This window comes from Daucus carota, chromosome 4 (genome assembly GCF_001625215.2).
Source record: "Daucus carota subsp. sativus chromosome 4, DH1 v3.0, whole genome shotgun sequence".
NCBI classification, from domain to species: Eukaryota; Viridiplantae; Streptophyta; class Magnoliopsida; order Apiales; family Apiaceae; genus Daucus; species Daucus carota.
The window spans coordinates 48,556,898-48,571,947 of NC_030384.2; the positions used below are offsets into that span (position 1 = coordinate 48,556,898).

General features: G+C 34.0%; 4 protein-coding genes across 4 annotated transcripts; 1 reads left to right on the forward strand and 3 right to left on the reverse strand.

The window, feature by feature from the left end:
* Positions 1-124: 124 nt before the first annotated feature.
* On the forward strand, positions 125-3,777 carry LOC108215688 (uncharacterized). The gene is made up of 2 exons (XM_017388233.2): positions 125-858; positions 2,852-3,777. The coding sequence occupies exon 1, from the start codon at positions 163-165 to the stop codon at positions 835-837; it is 675 nt and encodes a 224-aa protein (XP_017243722.1). The 5' UTR covers positions 125-162; the 3' UTR covers positions 838-858; positions 2,852-3,777.
* LOC108215687 (methyl jasmonate esterase 1) lies at positions 1,766-4,947 on the reverse strand. Its single transcript, XM_017388232.2, has 3 exons — positions 4,463-4,947; positions 2,381-2,539; positions 1,766-2,197 (listed from the first exon to the last, which is right to left on the reverse strand). The coding sequence occupies exons 1-3, from the start codon at positions 4,820-4,822 to the stop codon at positions 1,916-1,918; spliced, it is 801 nt and encodes a 266-aa protein (XP_017243721.1). The 5' UTR covers positions 4,823-4,947; the 3' UTR covers positions 1,766-1,915.
* Positions 4,948-8,222: 3,275 nt separating this feature from the next.
* On the reverse strand, positions 8,223-10,002 carry LOC108216370 (methyl jasmonate esterase 1). The gene is made up of 3 exons (XM_017389122.2): positions 9,562-10,002; positions 9,145-9,309; positions 8,223-8,865 (listed from the first exon to the last, which is right to left on the reverse strand). Exons 1-3 carry the CDS (start codon positions 9,916-9,918, stop codon positions 8,584-8,586), a joined length of 804 nt encoding a protein of 267 aa, XP_017244611.1. The 5' UTR covers positions 9,919-10,002; the 3' UTR covers positions 8,223-8,583.
* Positions 10,003-11,270: 1,268 nt separating this feature from the next.
* On the reverse strand, positions 11,271-12,562 carry LOC108216369 (methyl jasmonate esterase 1). Its single transcript, XM_017389121.2, has 3 exons — positions 12,034-12,562; positions 11,840-11,959; positions 11,271-11,721 (listed from the first exon to the last, which is right to left on the reverse strand). Exons 1-3 carry the CDS (start codon positions 12,460-12,462, stop codon positions 11,440-11,442), a joined length of 831 nt encoding a protein of 276 aa, XP_017244610.1. The 5' UTR covers positions 12,463-12,562; the 3' UTR covers positions 11,271-11,439.
* Positions 12,563-15,050: the final 2,488 nt, after the last annotated feature.

Below are 15,050 nucleotides of genomic sequence, written 5' to 3' on the forward strand. Positions count from 1 at the left end.
ATAATATATTCCTTTGGGTCCAAATATATCCGCTTATAATTTTGACTTGGGCTGTTACTGTAGGCCTGTAGAAGAGGCCCAACTCATACACACCTCACTAGTCCATAACTCACAAAAACATAACGTTAATTAGATTCCACTACTGAGTTAAAATTTTAAAAAATGAAATTCACAAAATCACCGGCGATTGATCTAACGGTCCGCGATGCCCATCTCTCAATCCAACAAGACAACGCTTCTATGCACGTTGGCACCTCCGTGTGGCCCTGCTCACTCGTCGTCGTTAAGTTCGCCGAGCGGTGGACTTCTCCGACCGCCGTGATCGACGGCGCCGTCAATCCCTACGCCGATCTTCTCGATTTTCGCAATAAACGCGCCGTCGAGTTAGGCACCGGTTGCGGCGTTGCCGGAATGGGATTATACCTACTTGGTCTGAACGACGTCGTTTTGACGGATATAGCTCCAGTTATGCCGGCCCTAAAGCATAATCTCAAAAGAAACAAGCCTGTATTGGGCCGGATGTTAAAAATGGCCCAATTGTACTGGACCAACGCTGACCAAATTAAAGCGCTAAGCCCACCGTTCGACTTTGTCATAGCTACTGACGTGGTTTATATTGAGGAAACGGTGGGCCCGCTCATCGATGCCATGTCAGCGCTGGTAGCTGACAACGGCGTCGTTTTGTTGGGGTATCAGTTGAGGTCACCGGAGGCAGACACGCTGTTCTGGGAAATGTGTCCGAGAGTTTTCAATGTTGAGAAGGTCCCACATGAGCATTTGCATAGTGAGTATGCTTATGAGGAAGCTGATGTTTATGTGTTAAGGAAGAAATTGTAATTCACTGTCTGATTATTACAGGTGAATTTATCAATTTTGTTGGTATTTTTAATCTATGATATGCAATGTATTGTTACTAAATGTTTGAGTACGAGAATTAGGTTCATGTTTTCAAGTCCTGTACTGTATTATTATGATATACAATGTTAAATTTGTATTCAGTATTTGTATGTAAATGCTTGTGTCAAATGCTTATGTTTTTTTTTTCTAATTGCGTATCAAGCTGGTTTAGTTGCTGATTATGCAATCGTATTGTTTGCACAACTATAATCATGGACGGATCTGACGAGAGACACGAGGATACTTGTCCCTTCTAAATCTTTTTGATATATTCTCACCATTCTAAATTTTATAAAATTATAACGACTTCACAAAATTTGAAAATATTCGAGTAGTCTACTGCCCCAAAGAAAATAATTATAAATCCGCCGCTGATTATAATTTTTTAGTTTAGGACTACGAGTAATGAATCTCATGCTGATCTAGTGCTAATAGATTATTAAACGAGCTAGCATATCCTTAATGATTGATTTGAGGTTATGTGATAGAACTAAGACATGCTAGAACTAAGACCCCTTGGACTCTTCTTCTGTATCCAATTTCCTTCTTGCGTTTTGCTTCTTTCTCTAGGCACTTCTTTCTTTTCAAGTTCTTACTGGCCTCCAGTGTGTTGATGTTGTATTCGGTGTGATACGGTGATGTGATATTAGTGGTGGAGGTTTGTGGTTTGATTCTGGGGGGACAAGATAATCTACTGATGAATGTTAGAGGTTACTGATTAGAGGTTTGATTCTCGTGAGGATTTATTGAAACAAATATTGAATCAGTAAAACTTTATTTTGATTAATAAGTCCTTATTTCTGGAAATTATGAATATATTTATGGAGATAAGCCACTTATTTGTAAATAAAGAATGTTTAGCCTGTACTAAATAATTAATTCTAAAATATATAATATAAATATGAAAATTCTCCGAAATAAATCCGTATTTTGATCTAAAATGGTCGGACAAACATACCCTAGCTGTAAGGCATATAAATCCTTGCTTATTCAAATACTTGTTCATGATATGATTCTGTTACATTTCCTGAGCAACCGCCTGCAGAACTGAGGCTAGTTCTTGAGGCTTGGAAAACATGGCCATATGATCGGCTCCACTTATCTCCTTCACATCCTGTGGTGGATAATTAGCAATAGATGCCTTCTGAGTCTCCTCAGTAATTATCAAGTCTTCTTTGCATACAATGTATACTCGACGAGTGGATCCATAGTTTCTGTCCGTAAGTTCAGCCTCCTTTTGCGACAAGTCATCTCTAAAGATTGGAAATGGCCTAAGTAATGACATTGCAAGAGTCAAGTCCTGCACGAGCGATAAACCATTGTCAATATATTATCTTTCCTGTCAGAAGAAGATAGTAGAGCAACTGCTGTGGTCCATACTGAGATGTTATTCAAACTATATATGCAAAATCTAACCACAAGTTAGTAGTTGGCAGGCTCCTACTTAGATGAAGTAGATGAGTGATAGAAAACTAGATTATACCTCTGGCGGAGAAAGTTGATACAAGGCGCATTTCATAAAGTTGGGGCCAAAGAGGACTGAACTCGAATCTGGTCCATTCTCAAACATAAATTTGCTGTCTTGAAACGCACCAGCTTCTGCGAAGCGTTTGCCATTTTTGTCTGGCTGCAGATCGAATACCTGCAATACATTTGGATCCAGGAAATGCATATGAGTTTGGAAAACTAATTTTGCTGATGCAACTAAACTGATTATCAGAACTGTAGTCAAGTTTATGTATTTTTTGTTATAGCTGTTCAGAAACCTTTCATTGAACTATAAACTTTTTTCTTCTCCTCACTAACGTTCCCTTGTGAGAGAATAATATAAGCATGTACTTTGCAGTCTACCTTATTTGGTATCTAAATTATTTATATCTTATTTGATATCAAAGAAGTAACTTAACCTATAATATATAATTTGCAATCTGCGTGGACTTGGCAACATGTGCAGGACAAATCAGCAACCTCTAACAGATCAATCAAGTCCCCAGGCTCATTCAACTCAAGAGTTCCAACAGAGGCAGCTCAAAGAAAGAAAATGGGACCAAAGGCTTGCAATACTCAAGTTCAGGCTTGGAAGCATGAGTGCGGATGCGGGGGTGCAGGTTCGTATTACGGGAATACGAGAATTCGTTAAATTCAAAAATATGAGGATATGGGTGCGGGGATATGACAATATTTAAATATTATATATTATATATATATAACTCAAATTACCACTGTCAGCATAAACCTAAAGTAAACTGCTCTATTTTCTCCTAATGAGAACTAATAATAGACTAATATTATAGATAATATATATAACTCATTTATTGATCGCTCTGAGGTCCTGGAAGATCTTAACAGATCTTCAGTGTTTGTCACAGTTTACACATGTTACATATGTAGTCACAGGTTCATCAGCACTCCGAGTATGCATCTGGTAACAAGTGCACTCATCTATTCCAACGAGTGCACCTGAAGTATTTTGACTATTTAACTTGAAGCTTTAAAAAAATTTGCTAAAAATAACGAAAAATGCCACTCCCACACCCCAATCCCCGCACCTCTGTATCCCCATCTCTGACTCTTCCGATGCGTATCCTATACACATTCCGTGCACCCTGCGCTGTGAAGTATCCTCTACACAGTTCTTCATGGCATATATGGCATTGAAGTATCCTTGCTTTCTAGAGTTTAGGCAAAGAAAAAGCCAACTATGATGGACATACTTAGATGTCCTCATCATGGTCTTTCATTTAAGGTCCATAGGTAGACAGACTTACAGCCAAGCACCACGAATGATGGACATATTTAGATGTCCTCGTCAAGGTCCACAGTTAGGAGTTCTCATTGTGAATGATGGACAAACTTAGATGTCTCAGCCATGTTCAAGTCAGACAAGCTCATCTAAATCTCCTTTGAAAAAGGGTGGCAAAATGATTTTTTCCTAGAAGTAAATTGAGGAAATAGAGTTTGAACAATTGCTTTTTTATCAAGTGTCATCTAGCTTATTTGTAATCTATTTTGATGAACAATTTGTAGTATGTTCTCAAGTTACTAACTGAATCATAAAAATTAATGGTATAGTTAACAGAACTTAAATTCTAATGCCAAACTAATGTTAGTGACAAAAAGAAAAGTTTATAATCTAGTGACAGGTTTCTAAAAAGATAAATAGTTGAGTGATAATAAAATTCATTTCCCCTTATATATTTGGCTTTCTAGGATTCTTTTAAAAGATAAAAAAGACTGTTTGTGATTCAAATTCAGATCCAGTTAAGTCACTTAAATCAGTCTCTTCAACTTATATTAATGTGCCTGAGATACCGTTAGATGGTTAACATTTTACAGAGCCTTGAACTATAAGCCGCTAGATAGATCTTAATTTAGAGTAGAAAGTTAGACTTAAGTTCCCTCTTGAACATATGATGCTAGATGAGTAGGTTTGTAATAAAGGCCACTTAGCGGATCTAACTTCAGTGTAAAAACCGAAAAAGCTTGAACTCTGAGAGTTATACTTAGAAAGCCGTAGCAGACAAGACCACCTAGCAAAACTACCTTTATACAGTGAAATACATACCTGCTGATAAAGTTGATGAAGATTGAAATTAGCTGGATTGGGCATGAAAGCAGTGACATAAACAACTGCAGCAATGCTCTTTGTGAACTTCTCTGCAGCAACTGAAATAGCAATCCCTCCCATGCTATGTCCAACCAGGATCACCTTTTCTTCAGGCTGCAGCGCTGCCAGAAACTCCATCAGTGGTTCCAACTGGTCGGATAAAGTAGTCATCTGGTGCCGCTGTTTCGGATTGATGCCAGCACCACCAAGGTCCAAGGCCGTGACCTTGTGACCTGCAGACTTCAGTAGGGTTGCCACCTTGTACCAGCACCAACTTCCATGACAAGCACCATGAACTAGCACAAAATGACTTGCCATTTGCAATTCTGGATTTACAAGGTAACCGTTCTATCAAATTTATAGATAAATTGGTTACATGAGCTTCAGCACTCCAATAATTTATAATTTAAAGTAATACTCCCTCCGTCCCAATAAATTGGATACAGTTTCCTTTTTGGGACGTACCACCAATTATATACATTCCAAAAGTAGTAAATTTTTATAATATAAAACATCACTACACCAACTACTTTCCTATTTCCTCCACTATCTCCATTCTATAATAATATAAACATTATTACACCCACTACTTACCTCAACTATCTCAAATCTACTATTAAATATAAATGGGTCCCACCACTATACCCATTTTTCATCTAACTTTACTCATTTCCTACACAATTTCTTGGTCTCTGTGTCCGAACCATTTGTATACAAATAGCTGGGACGAGGGAGTATAGTTTAGTCAGTATTTTCTCCTGGAAAATGATCGTATATTTTTGACTACAAGAATCAAGATATACAGTCTAGACCACTAATTTTTAAAATAAAGTGTATGTCCATGAACACTAATAACTATTTTTTTTTAAGGTCTACTTGTAAATGAATTGTATTTTTCAGGAAAGTTTTTAATTAGGTGGAAGAGTTTTATTAGAAAATTTATTTTTGTCATTATTAATGAAATGAGAGAATTAATATGAATATACTATCCACTCGAAAGTGATTGTTACTGCGCGCTCACGAACCCAAGACAGACTAAAAAAACTGAAATAAAATAATACTACTAGTACAATATCTAGTTGGTTGTATCGAAACCGATGCAGTATTGTGATAAGGAAATTGACGTAGACTGAGAGAAAGAAAGTTCAATACGACAGCACACATTCTGGGTATCTGACTGATGTACCTGTCTACATAATTGGTTTGATTTTTCTTCGCTTCAGAAATCAGACTATTGATACAGTACCAACTATAGTAAGCATTGAATTCAAATAACAACATTTTATAAACATGTCAATGGAGGACTGCCTCCACTGAAGTTTGTGTTTAGACATTTCGGGAAGTACTGATTAATCACTTAATCATAGTTTGGCTTCAACTCTTGCAAATACTACCGGTTTTTTGTTTTATCCATTAATATATATTTTATACATTCTATCTTATAATCTTTTTTTCTTTTTTTTTTTTTGTAAAAATTTGGACTCCAACCTTTGAATTGGAGCAACTTATCCATCAATCCCACCATTTGATTATGTGACATGTAAAAGTAATGCAATGGCATGAGAGTTGGTCCGTGATATGTAAAAGCTGATAGTTGGTCCTTAGCACTGAACTTGCTCTAAAAAAGTTCTATGACTCGTTTGATTTTATTTTTCTGTCTTCCTTGAATAAAAGGGTTTTTCTATTATTAACACCCATTTTTTATTTAAATGAAAAAAAATTAATTATATAGATTTTTGAGTTGTTACTGATCATGGTGACTTGAGATGACTCATGACTTAAAATGATTTATGTGATAATCCGAAAGTTTAAAATATATGTTTGGATAATTTTGACTTATTAATTACTTATTAGTTATTAAAAAATAAAAAAATAAAAATTTATAATTAATTTATGTTTTATGAGTAACTTTTGTCAAAAGAAAAAAAGAAAATTAATTCATTGGAAAAATTACATCAAACTAACTTTTGGCTTTTAGTCAGTTTTTAACTCATTTCCAACTTTAAATCGAATTCTGACTTAATTACACAAGCAGACATTTTTCAGCTAACAAACAGACTCCGGACCTTGTTAAAATCTAAAATTTTCTTATTACTTAAATATTAATATTATAATAATACAAATTCTTTAATTTTTATTATTTTACATTTCGTTTCGAAAATTGAACACTTACAAAAATTTCTTAAAATTAAAAAAATTTCTACGAGCCCAATTTAATTTGAGTCATGTTTTTTTTACAGAATTTGAACCATGTTTGATGGGACTAAAATGTACTCGGCTCTCTTAAATTCGGGTCGAGTAGTACTTCTAGAAGTCTAAAACTATGTGGCCCGATCAGCTCTAGTCTGATCTGGTCGTGACGAGAATCTTTTTGTCAAAACGAATCAAATTTGTTCCAAATCAAATTGGAGTGTGTTTCTTTTCTGGGAAAAAAAAATGGATTGAATCTTCAAATTCGAAAATTTTGTAATCTCTCTAGTTGTGTTCATCAATTAAAAGCAAATCGTTTGTAAATTGTAATACTTGCGCATTAACGATAATAACATTAGTCAATTATCAAACACATAGATGATTTGCTATTAATAACATATGACAAAAAAAAAAAAAAACATATGCAATATTATTGAACTATGAACAAAAGAGAGATGTATATGTAACCAAACATTCAAAACCGGAGAGGTATTGATAAAAAATGTAGACAGATATAATTAGAAAACGCACAAGAAAAGCGTGATGCGATAATTGAGTTTTACGTGTACCTGTGAGAGAGCTATGCGAGAGAATTGGTAAAAAAGGGATTTTATATGGAGTATATATAATTATTTTGTGTGAAGTATTAATTCTGCTTTTAATTTTCTGGCTTGCGATCCAAAATTATAATATTATTTATGAATCAAATAAATTACTCCCTCCGTCCCCTTTTACATGTCCACTATGGAAAAAAAAATTTGTCCCAAATTACTTGTCCACTTCTCTTTTCAAAGCAACTTTTTGTATGTTTTTTCAAAAAGTAACAACTTCCAATGTTTGACTAGCATATATATATATACACAATTCTATCTAATTCATTACATTTATTAGAGATATGTATGAAAACAAGATATCCAACTAACATTTTCTTAAGATGCGTTATTTTTTCAAAAGGGACAAGTAAAAAGGGACGGAGGGAGTATTTTGTAGCACTTTATTTTGAGATGTATTCAATGTGGATTCTTTCGTTTTTTTGATTCAGGAGCCAAGCATATTCAGTTTATATTACTCAGTGAGGATTTTAAATGCTCCTTAATAATCTGGATTAATTAATCAGAATCTGAACTATAGTTAAAAATCTAACGATATTTAATTGAATTACTTGGAATGTATTAATTTGGATGATAGTAAAAAACCATTTTAAATATAAAATTATGGATATGAGGGATTTAATAGTGTATTTTGTGCATATGAAAACCTTTTCACGAATAATGAGATTTTTAAGGAACTGCTCTCAAATTCCAGTCCATGTACACTCATTCGCATTTTCATTAAATTTCGTGTAAAATTAGAGTGTATTCATGTGAGATTTTAATGAATTACTACCTCCATCCCAAATTAGATGGCCCCGTTGACTTTGGGCACGTAACTTTAGGTGCATTGACCGTCTACTTTCGAAATTTATTTTTTTATTTTTTCTTTTGTAAATAAAAATTTCATATTTAAATATTTATTTGCAAAAATAAAATTTTAAAAATAAATCATGTAACTATGCGGTCAATGAACCTTAAATTGTGTGCCCAAAGTCAACGGGGCCATCTAATTTGGGATGGAGGGAATATTTCTAATCCATATATTTATTGGATTAAATTTCCAGTCCAACACCTAACAGAAAGATACCCTACAGAAAGAATTATGATGCGTAAAAGTGTAACGTAATGCATTACAGGATAATCTCACCAAAGACATTTTAAATACCGATAAATATAAATAACTTTTTGATTGCAAAATGCAAATCTATCAACGTGTCTCAAATTCTCAGGCCCCGGCTTCTTATTTGATCATGATCAAAAGGTTGTCCTCAGTTATTCTTTCATGAGATGATTCGGTTACATTTCCTCGGAAACAACCTGCAGAAGTGAGTCCAGTTCTTGAGGCTTGGAAAACATTACCATATGATCAGAATCACTTATCTCTTTCACATCCTGAGGTGGATAATCCAGAATAATTTCCCTTTGAATCTTCTCGGGTATTATCAAGTCTCCTTGACTCACTATGTAAACTCGGCGTATGGATCCATAACCTTTGTTTGTAAGTTCAGCCGCCTTTAGAGACGCATGGTCTCGAAAAATTGGCATTGGTCTAACTAATGACGATGCAAGTGTCAGATCCTGTACAAACCATCAATCATTCTTAGTGCAGTTTCGGTTAATTATGCGTGAACAAATAAAATTTCTAATCGATGTGGCCTAGAGAAATACTTGAATCATCAAAAGGCAAACAGAATTTTTTTAGCATAGGCCAAGAGCAGGGCCGGCTATTAACTTGTGCAGATAGTTTTTTTTTTTTTTTTAAAAGAGCCCGAAATTTAAGTTTAGCACATGTCTCTTTTATGATTGAGTCGGGCCTGGTTAAAAGTGAGGTGCTGACTAAACTCAGATTAACTATACCTCCGGTGGAGAAAGTTGATACAAGGTGGATCTGAGAATGTTGGGTCTGAAGAGGAACGAACTTGAATCTTCTCTTTCCTCAAACGTGAATCTGCTGTCCTGGAAATTTAATACGCCAGCTTCGGTGACTTGTTTGTCATTGCTGTCTGGCTGTGAGTTGAACAACTACAAAAGATAGAGACAGGGTACGCGAACTAAAGTTAGGGGGTCTTCACGGAAATAACTTATCTACTCTTTTAGTATAGATTTAAGGTATGCATACATCCACCAGCATAAATTTGGTTTGGCTTAAATTGCAAATTGAAAATTAACAGAGACTTTGAGATCCGTCTAGATTTTTCATAAGGAATCGGTGGATCTAATATTAGGGTGTGATCAAAGATTTGTTACTAGGCAGTTTTAGTCCAAAATAGATACCTGCCGATAAAATTGATGAAGATTGAAATCAGGATTAGGCATGAAAGCAGCGACAAAAACAGCTGCAGCAACATTTTTTGTAAACTTTTCTGCAGCAATTGAAACTGCGATCCCACCCATGCTGTGTCCCACCAGGATCACCTTTTCTTCTGGCTGCAGGGCCGCCATAAGCTCCATCAGTGGCTCTAACTGGTCAGCTAAAGTAGTCAGCTGGTGGCGCTGCTTCGGGTTGATTCCAGCACCACCAAGGTCCACGGCCGTGACCGTGTGACCTGCAGACTTGAGCAATGTGGCCACCTTGTACCAACACCAGCTTCCGTGACACGCGCCATGAACCAGCACAAAGTGACTAGCCATTTGCAGTTCTGGATATTCGAGGTAACCTTTTTTTTTTATATATCAAATTTAAAAGTAGATATGATAAAGTAGGTATTGACGAGTAGGTAAAACTAAGGTGTCTAATTATATTTGTACTGATAAAGTCCATTTATTATGATAAAGGAGGTCAATAACGATTAGATAAAGTAGGTAAAATGATTAAAGTGACGGAAAAATACAAATCACTATAAACATGCAATACATATGTTTAAGGTGTATTAAGCATTTTAACCGATAGTTCATATCTCCTGTAAAGTTCATGCTCTGGTTTTTTTCTACACTGAAATCTGTATAGAATAATATCGTTGTTGGGATCGGAATAAAATATACTATTATAATCACATTGAAGTCCAATGATATCTTTCTGGAGATGATTTGGTTACATCAACAGTCTGCAGAACTGAGGCCAGTGCTTGAGGCTTGCAAAACATGACCATATGATCAGAGCCACTCTTTCTGAGGGAGATAATTATGGATGATCTCTATTTACACTTTTTCAGATACTAACAGGTCCTGTTTGCTCACTTTGTAAACTCGACTAATGGATCCATATTTCTGGTGAGTGAGTTAAGCCTTCTTAAGAGACGCTTCATCCCCAAAAACTGGAAATGGCCTTATCAATGACAATGCTAGTGTCAAGTCCTGTACAAATAACTAAATCATCATTAATATTATCTAGTCTATTATTGTCCCTTCAAAAGAAGATAAAATTTTCAGATGATGTGGTCCTTTAGATAAGTACCAGGATATTGTCTAAACGTTTGGGGGAAAGATAGTTGCCTACTCACCATGGTGAGTGTACCTTCCGTGAAGAGAGTTGATATGAGTTAGATTCCATAGATTTGGGTATCACTCAACATGGTGAGTGTACCTTCCGTGCATTCTTATGGTCATTGCAAAACATCCACCTAAGTGCCTCCTTTGTAGCATGTGCTTTAACGATCTGTTCTAGCCTTTAAAGACACATCTGTTCTAAAATCTGAAATGGTCTTTAGTCAATGACAATGCAAGTGAGAAATCCTCTCCAAGATTTCAGTCATTGTTAATATGTCGTCCTTTCCAGGGGAAGAAGATGAAATTCCCAACTGATATGGTCCATGTAATTGATAATGATCAGATATTTGTTTGTATATTTCATAATCCTTAAATCATGTAGCGAACTAAATGTGAGGTTCAGAGATATGTTCGTGGAAAAGGTCTGTATCAGCCTCTCTAGCCATCATCAGTGACCTGGGAGAAGGTCCAGCAGGGTCTCTGTTACCCCCTAAACTCTTGAGATAATGTATTGTATATATGGTGTCTATATTGCCCAGCGTCGGTAGTTTGTTGAGTTTGGATGTAATAGTTTGATGCAGAAGGAATCAAACTCATGCTAGCAAATCGATGAAATTCAGCAATATAGTACTAATATTCTTTTCATCAAATAGCTTCATGTTCTACAATACTTTATTCTGTTCAATCATGTAATTAAACAAATACAAATAGATTAAGATGATTCAGTTACATCTCCTCAGCAACAGTCTGCAGAAGTGATGATAGTTCTTGAGGCTTTGAAAACATGACCATATGATCAGAACCACTTACTTTTTTCACATCCTGAGGTGGATAATCACTGATGATTTCCTTCTGCATCCTCTCAGTAAATATCAAATCTCTTTCGCTCACTATAAACACTCGACGTATAGATCCATATTTCTTGATGGTGAGTTGAGCCGCCTTTAGAGACCCTTCATCTCTAAAAATTGGAACTGGTCTTATCAATGACAATGCTAGTGTCAAGTCCTGTACAAGAAATATATCATTACTAAATTCTCTACTTTTGTCCCTCCCATGACAAAAAGAAAACATTTCACAGATAGTTCGCCTACTGAACTAAGTCATGAACATGAAGCATGCATACCTCTGGTGGAGAGAGTTGATATAACTTGGATTTCAGAAATTTGGGTCCGAAAAACAGTGAACTTGAACCCGCTCCTGTCTCAAATGTAAAATTGCTGTCTCCAAATTGCGATGGATGCAACTTGAACATCAACAAAGAATATTAGAGATTATTTAAATATTTATTGTGACAACCTAAACATAAAAAATATGCACCTGCTGATAATATTGAAGAATATTGAAACCAGGCTTGGGCATGGAAGCAGTGACATAGACAGCTGCAGCAACATTCTTGGTAAACTTCTCTGCAGCAACTGAAATAGCAATCCCACCTTGGCTATGTCCAACCAAGACCACCTTTTCTTCTGGCTGCAGCGCCATCATAATCCCCATCAATGGCTCTAAGTAGACGGATAAAGTAGTCATCTGATTGAGCTGTTTCGGGTTGATCCCAGCACTACCAAGGTCCACAGTTGTGACCATGTGACCTGCTGATTTCAGGAGAGTGGCCACCTTGTACCAGCACCAACTCCCATGACAAGCGCCATGAACTAGCACAAAATGACTTGCTGTACTGACTGTGAGTTGCAGAGAGACCATAAAAAAAATGAACAGGGTGAACTTGCAGAGAAGGTTTCTAACCATTGTAGTAGTTGAAAACAAATTTTACATCTTCTGTCTAGAATAGACATGTAACGACTCTAAGAGCCTGAGTCTCTGGCTGACTAACTAGCAAAGTAACTTGACAATAAGGAAGACTTTTCATACTTGACTCTTGAGGCTATATAACCTTGACTAACTGTAACAAAATTGATGGCATATGACATAAACTTTAAAATCGAAAACTGAAATCACATTACGAAATAAAAAATTTAAATAAAAAACATGTGGGGATAATGTTACAGTGACAATGATGAAATAATTTTACTAATAATTTAACAGGCTACAAAAATTAATTGATTTAAGTCTATTCACATTTGTTCACACATGAACTAATTATGTATAATTTGTTTTATGAGATATAATTTATTATTCTTAATTCTTAAGTTTATAAATACATGCCTGGCTAATCAGCACAGACTATAGTAATATTTAATAAATATTATATAATTTTTATTTGTAATTGATAAAAAAATAAACTAGACTAATGAAAGTCACTCGCTCACTTACATTCAAACAAGTTCTAATTGATTAGAAGATATAAAGCCCAGAGACTCTGGACCTCTTGGTCCACGACAGAAGCCCACAAAAATCATCATCCCACAGGGCCAATAACAACAGAATATTACCATACTTTCCACAAACTTTGTTATTTAAAAAAATACTCTTTTTTTATTATAAAAAAGAAAAAGAATATACTTTTTACAAACTTAATCTTAATGGGACTAACAAACACAAGCACAGACTCTAGGAGTAATACTTCAATCATGTTACCTGCACCAAAATTTAAAATAATAATTATTTATCTTTTTTTTAAATATTTTTATTTAGAGATCGACATTAATTACATTTATACGATAAATTATAAAGCATTCATTAAATGCGCAAACCAGGTCGTCTAACATTGCTACGAGTCAAAGGGCTTAAGTCATTCTTGGAGATATTTGTACAAATAAATACTCCCTCTGTCCCAGTCAATTGTATACGTTTCTTTTTCACTGCTCGACACGCTTTCTAAGGCTCTTATAAAACATAGTTCCGCAACTTATTTTTAATATTTTCTTTTTTTGTATAAAAATATAAATGTTATACTTTTATACAAAAAAAGAAAATCTTAAAAATAATTTACAGAACTATACTATATTGAAGCATTAAAGTCCGTGCCGCGCCCCCGTCCCCCAATGTATACTATTGACTGGGACGGAGGGAGTACAAATAAGAGATTTTCGTTTTCCAGAAATGATGACAAACATCGAAATGGAATGGTACGGAGGTAAAAGGCAGTTTACGCAACACAGAGAACTATTTTAGGGTTAGGATGTCGTACACTGAGGGTTCCATTTATCTAATGCTGTTGGGATATATTATTTCATTTACGTGTAGAGTGAAATTTTAAAATTATTAATCTATTATATTATTGATAAACATTTTAAATTAAATTATAACACAAAGTATCATTGTTAAGTATAATATATAATTTATATTATAGTTTGAACAAAATACTAGATAACATATATATATATATATCATCATGCTTTGTGTTAATTAACAATAATATTTTGCCATATTTGTAAAATAGTGTTTTTAAATATTTTCAAATATTTCAATAAACAATTTATATATCTTAATAATTGAAAATTTATAATTTATAAAATTAGATAATATATTTTACACGTTTCAATAGCGTAGTGTATACATTTTTTTTGTTAAAATTAATATACTAATTGATTAGTTATTGTATATATTTAATAAAATAAATAATTAACTAATATAATCATATTTGTATTTAAATTACTATTTTCTAAAAAAATTCATACATTTTAAAGACAAACCTATATATATTATTATTGTTTATTTAAAACACTAATTAATCAGACATGATATTATTTGTTTAATAAATATAAACGTAAAACCAATTAGTTAGATATTTTATTTCTCACTTAATAGAAATTAATGGAGTAACATATTATATTCTCTTATCTATGTGTAATATAATATAGTATACTATAACATAATACGTTGGTAAAAAATTTATTTTTTAAAAGTATTATTATGTTACAAAAGCTGTGATGAGAGAAATTGTTTACAGATTTATTAACAACAGCTCTTCTTAGCAAAAAAATGTTGTTAACAATGTAAAAGGCTTTAGAACTCAGAGAAAAAAACACTCAGCCCCATTAATGCATTCTTCTCATCTACAAAGAGTTTTAGAACACATGGAAAAAAAACCTCAACCTCATTAATGCATTCTTCTTATCTACAAATATAGCCAACTTTGTCAAATCTTGCAAGATATTCGTAACAAATTTCATTTCATTTATTACCATGTTGTTAAAGTAATATATTCTATTTATAATATTTTAAAACATTAATGACATATTATATTTAACAAATAGCTAACCAATATATTCAAAATTATCAAAGTACATTAATACAATATCTTTATGAGTATGCGACAAATCTATTTTAATCAACTAATTTTAGCGAATTCCGTTACTCATTATTTTATGTGATAATTAAAGTATTTTATAGCATTGCTAGTGAATGAAAACAACTTCTTATATTTCTCTTTG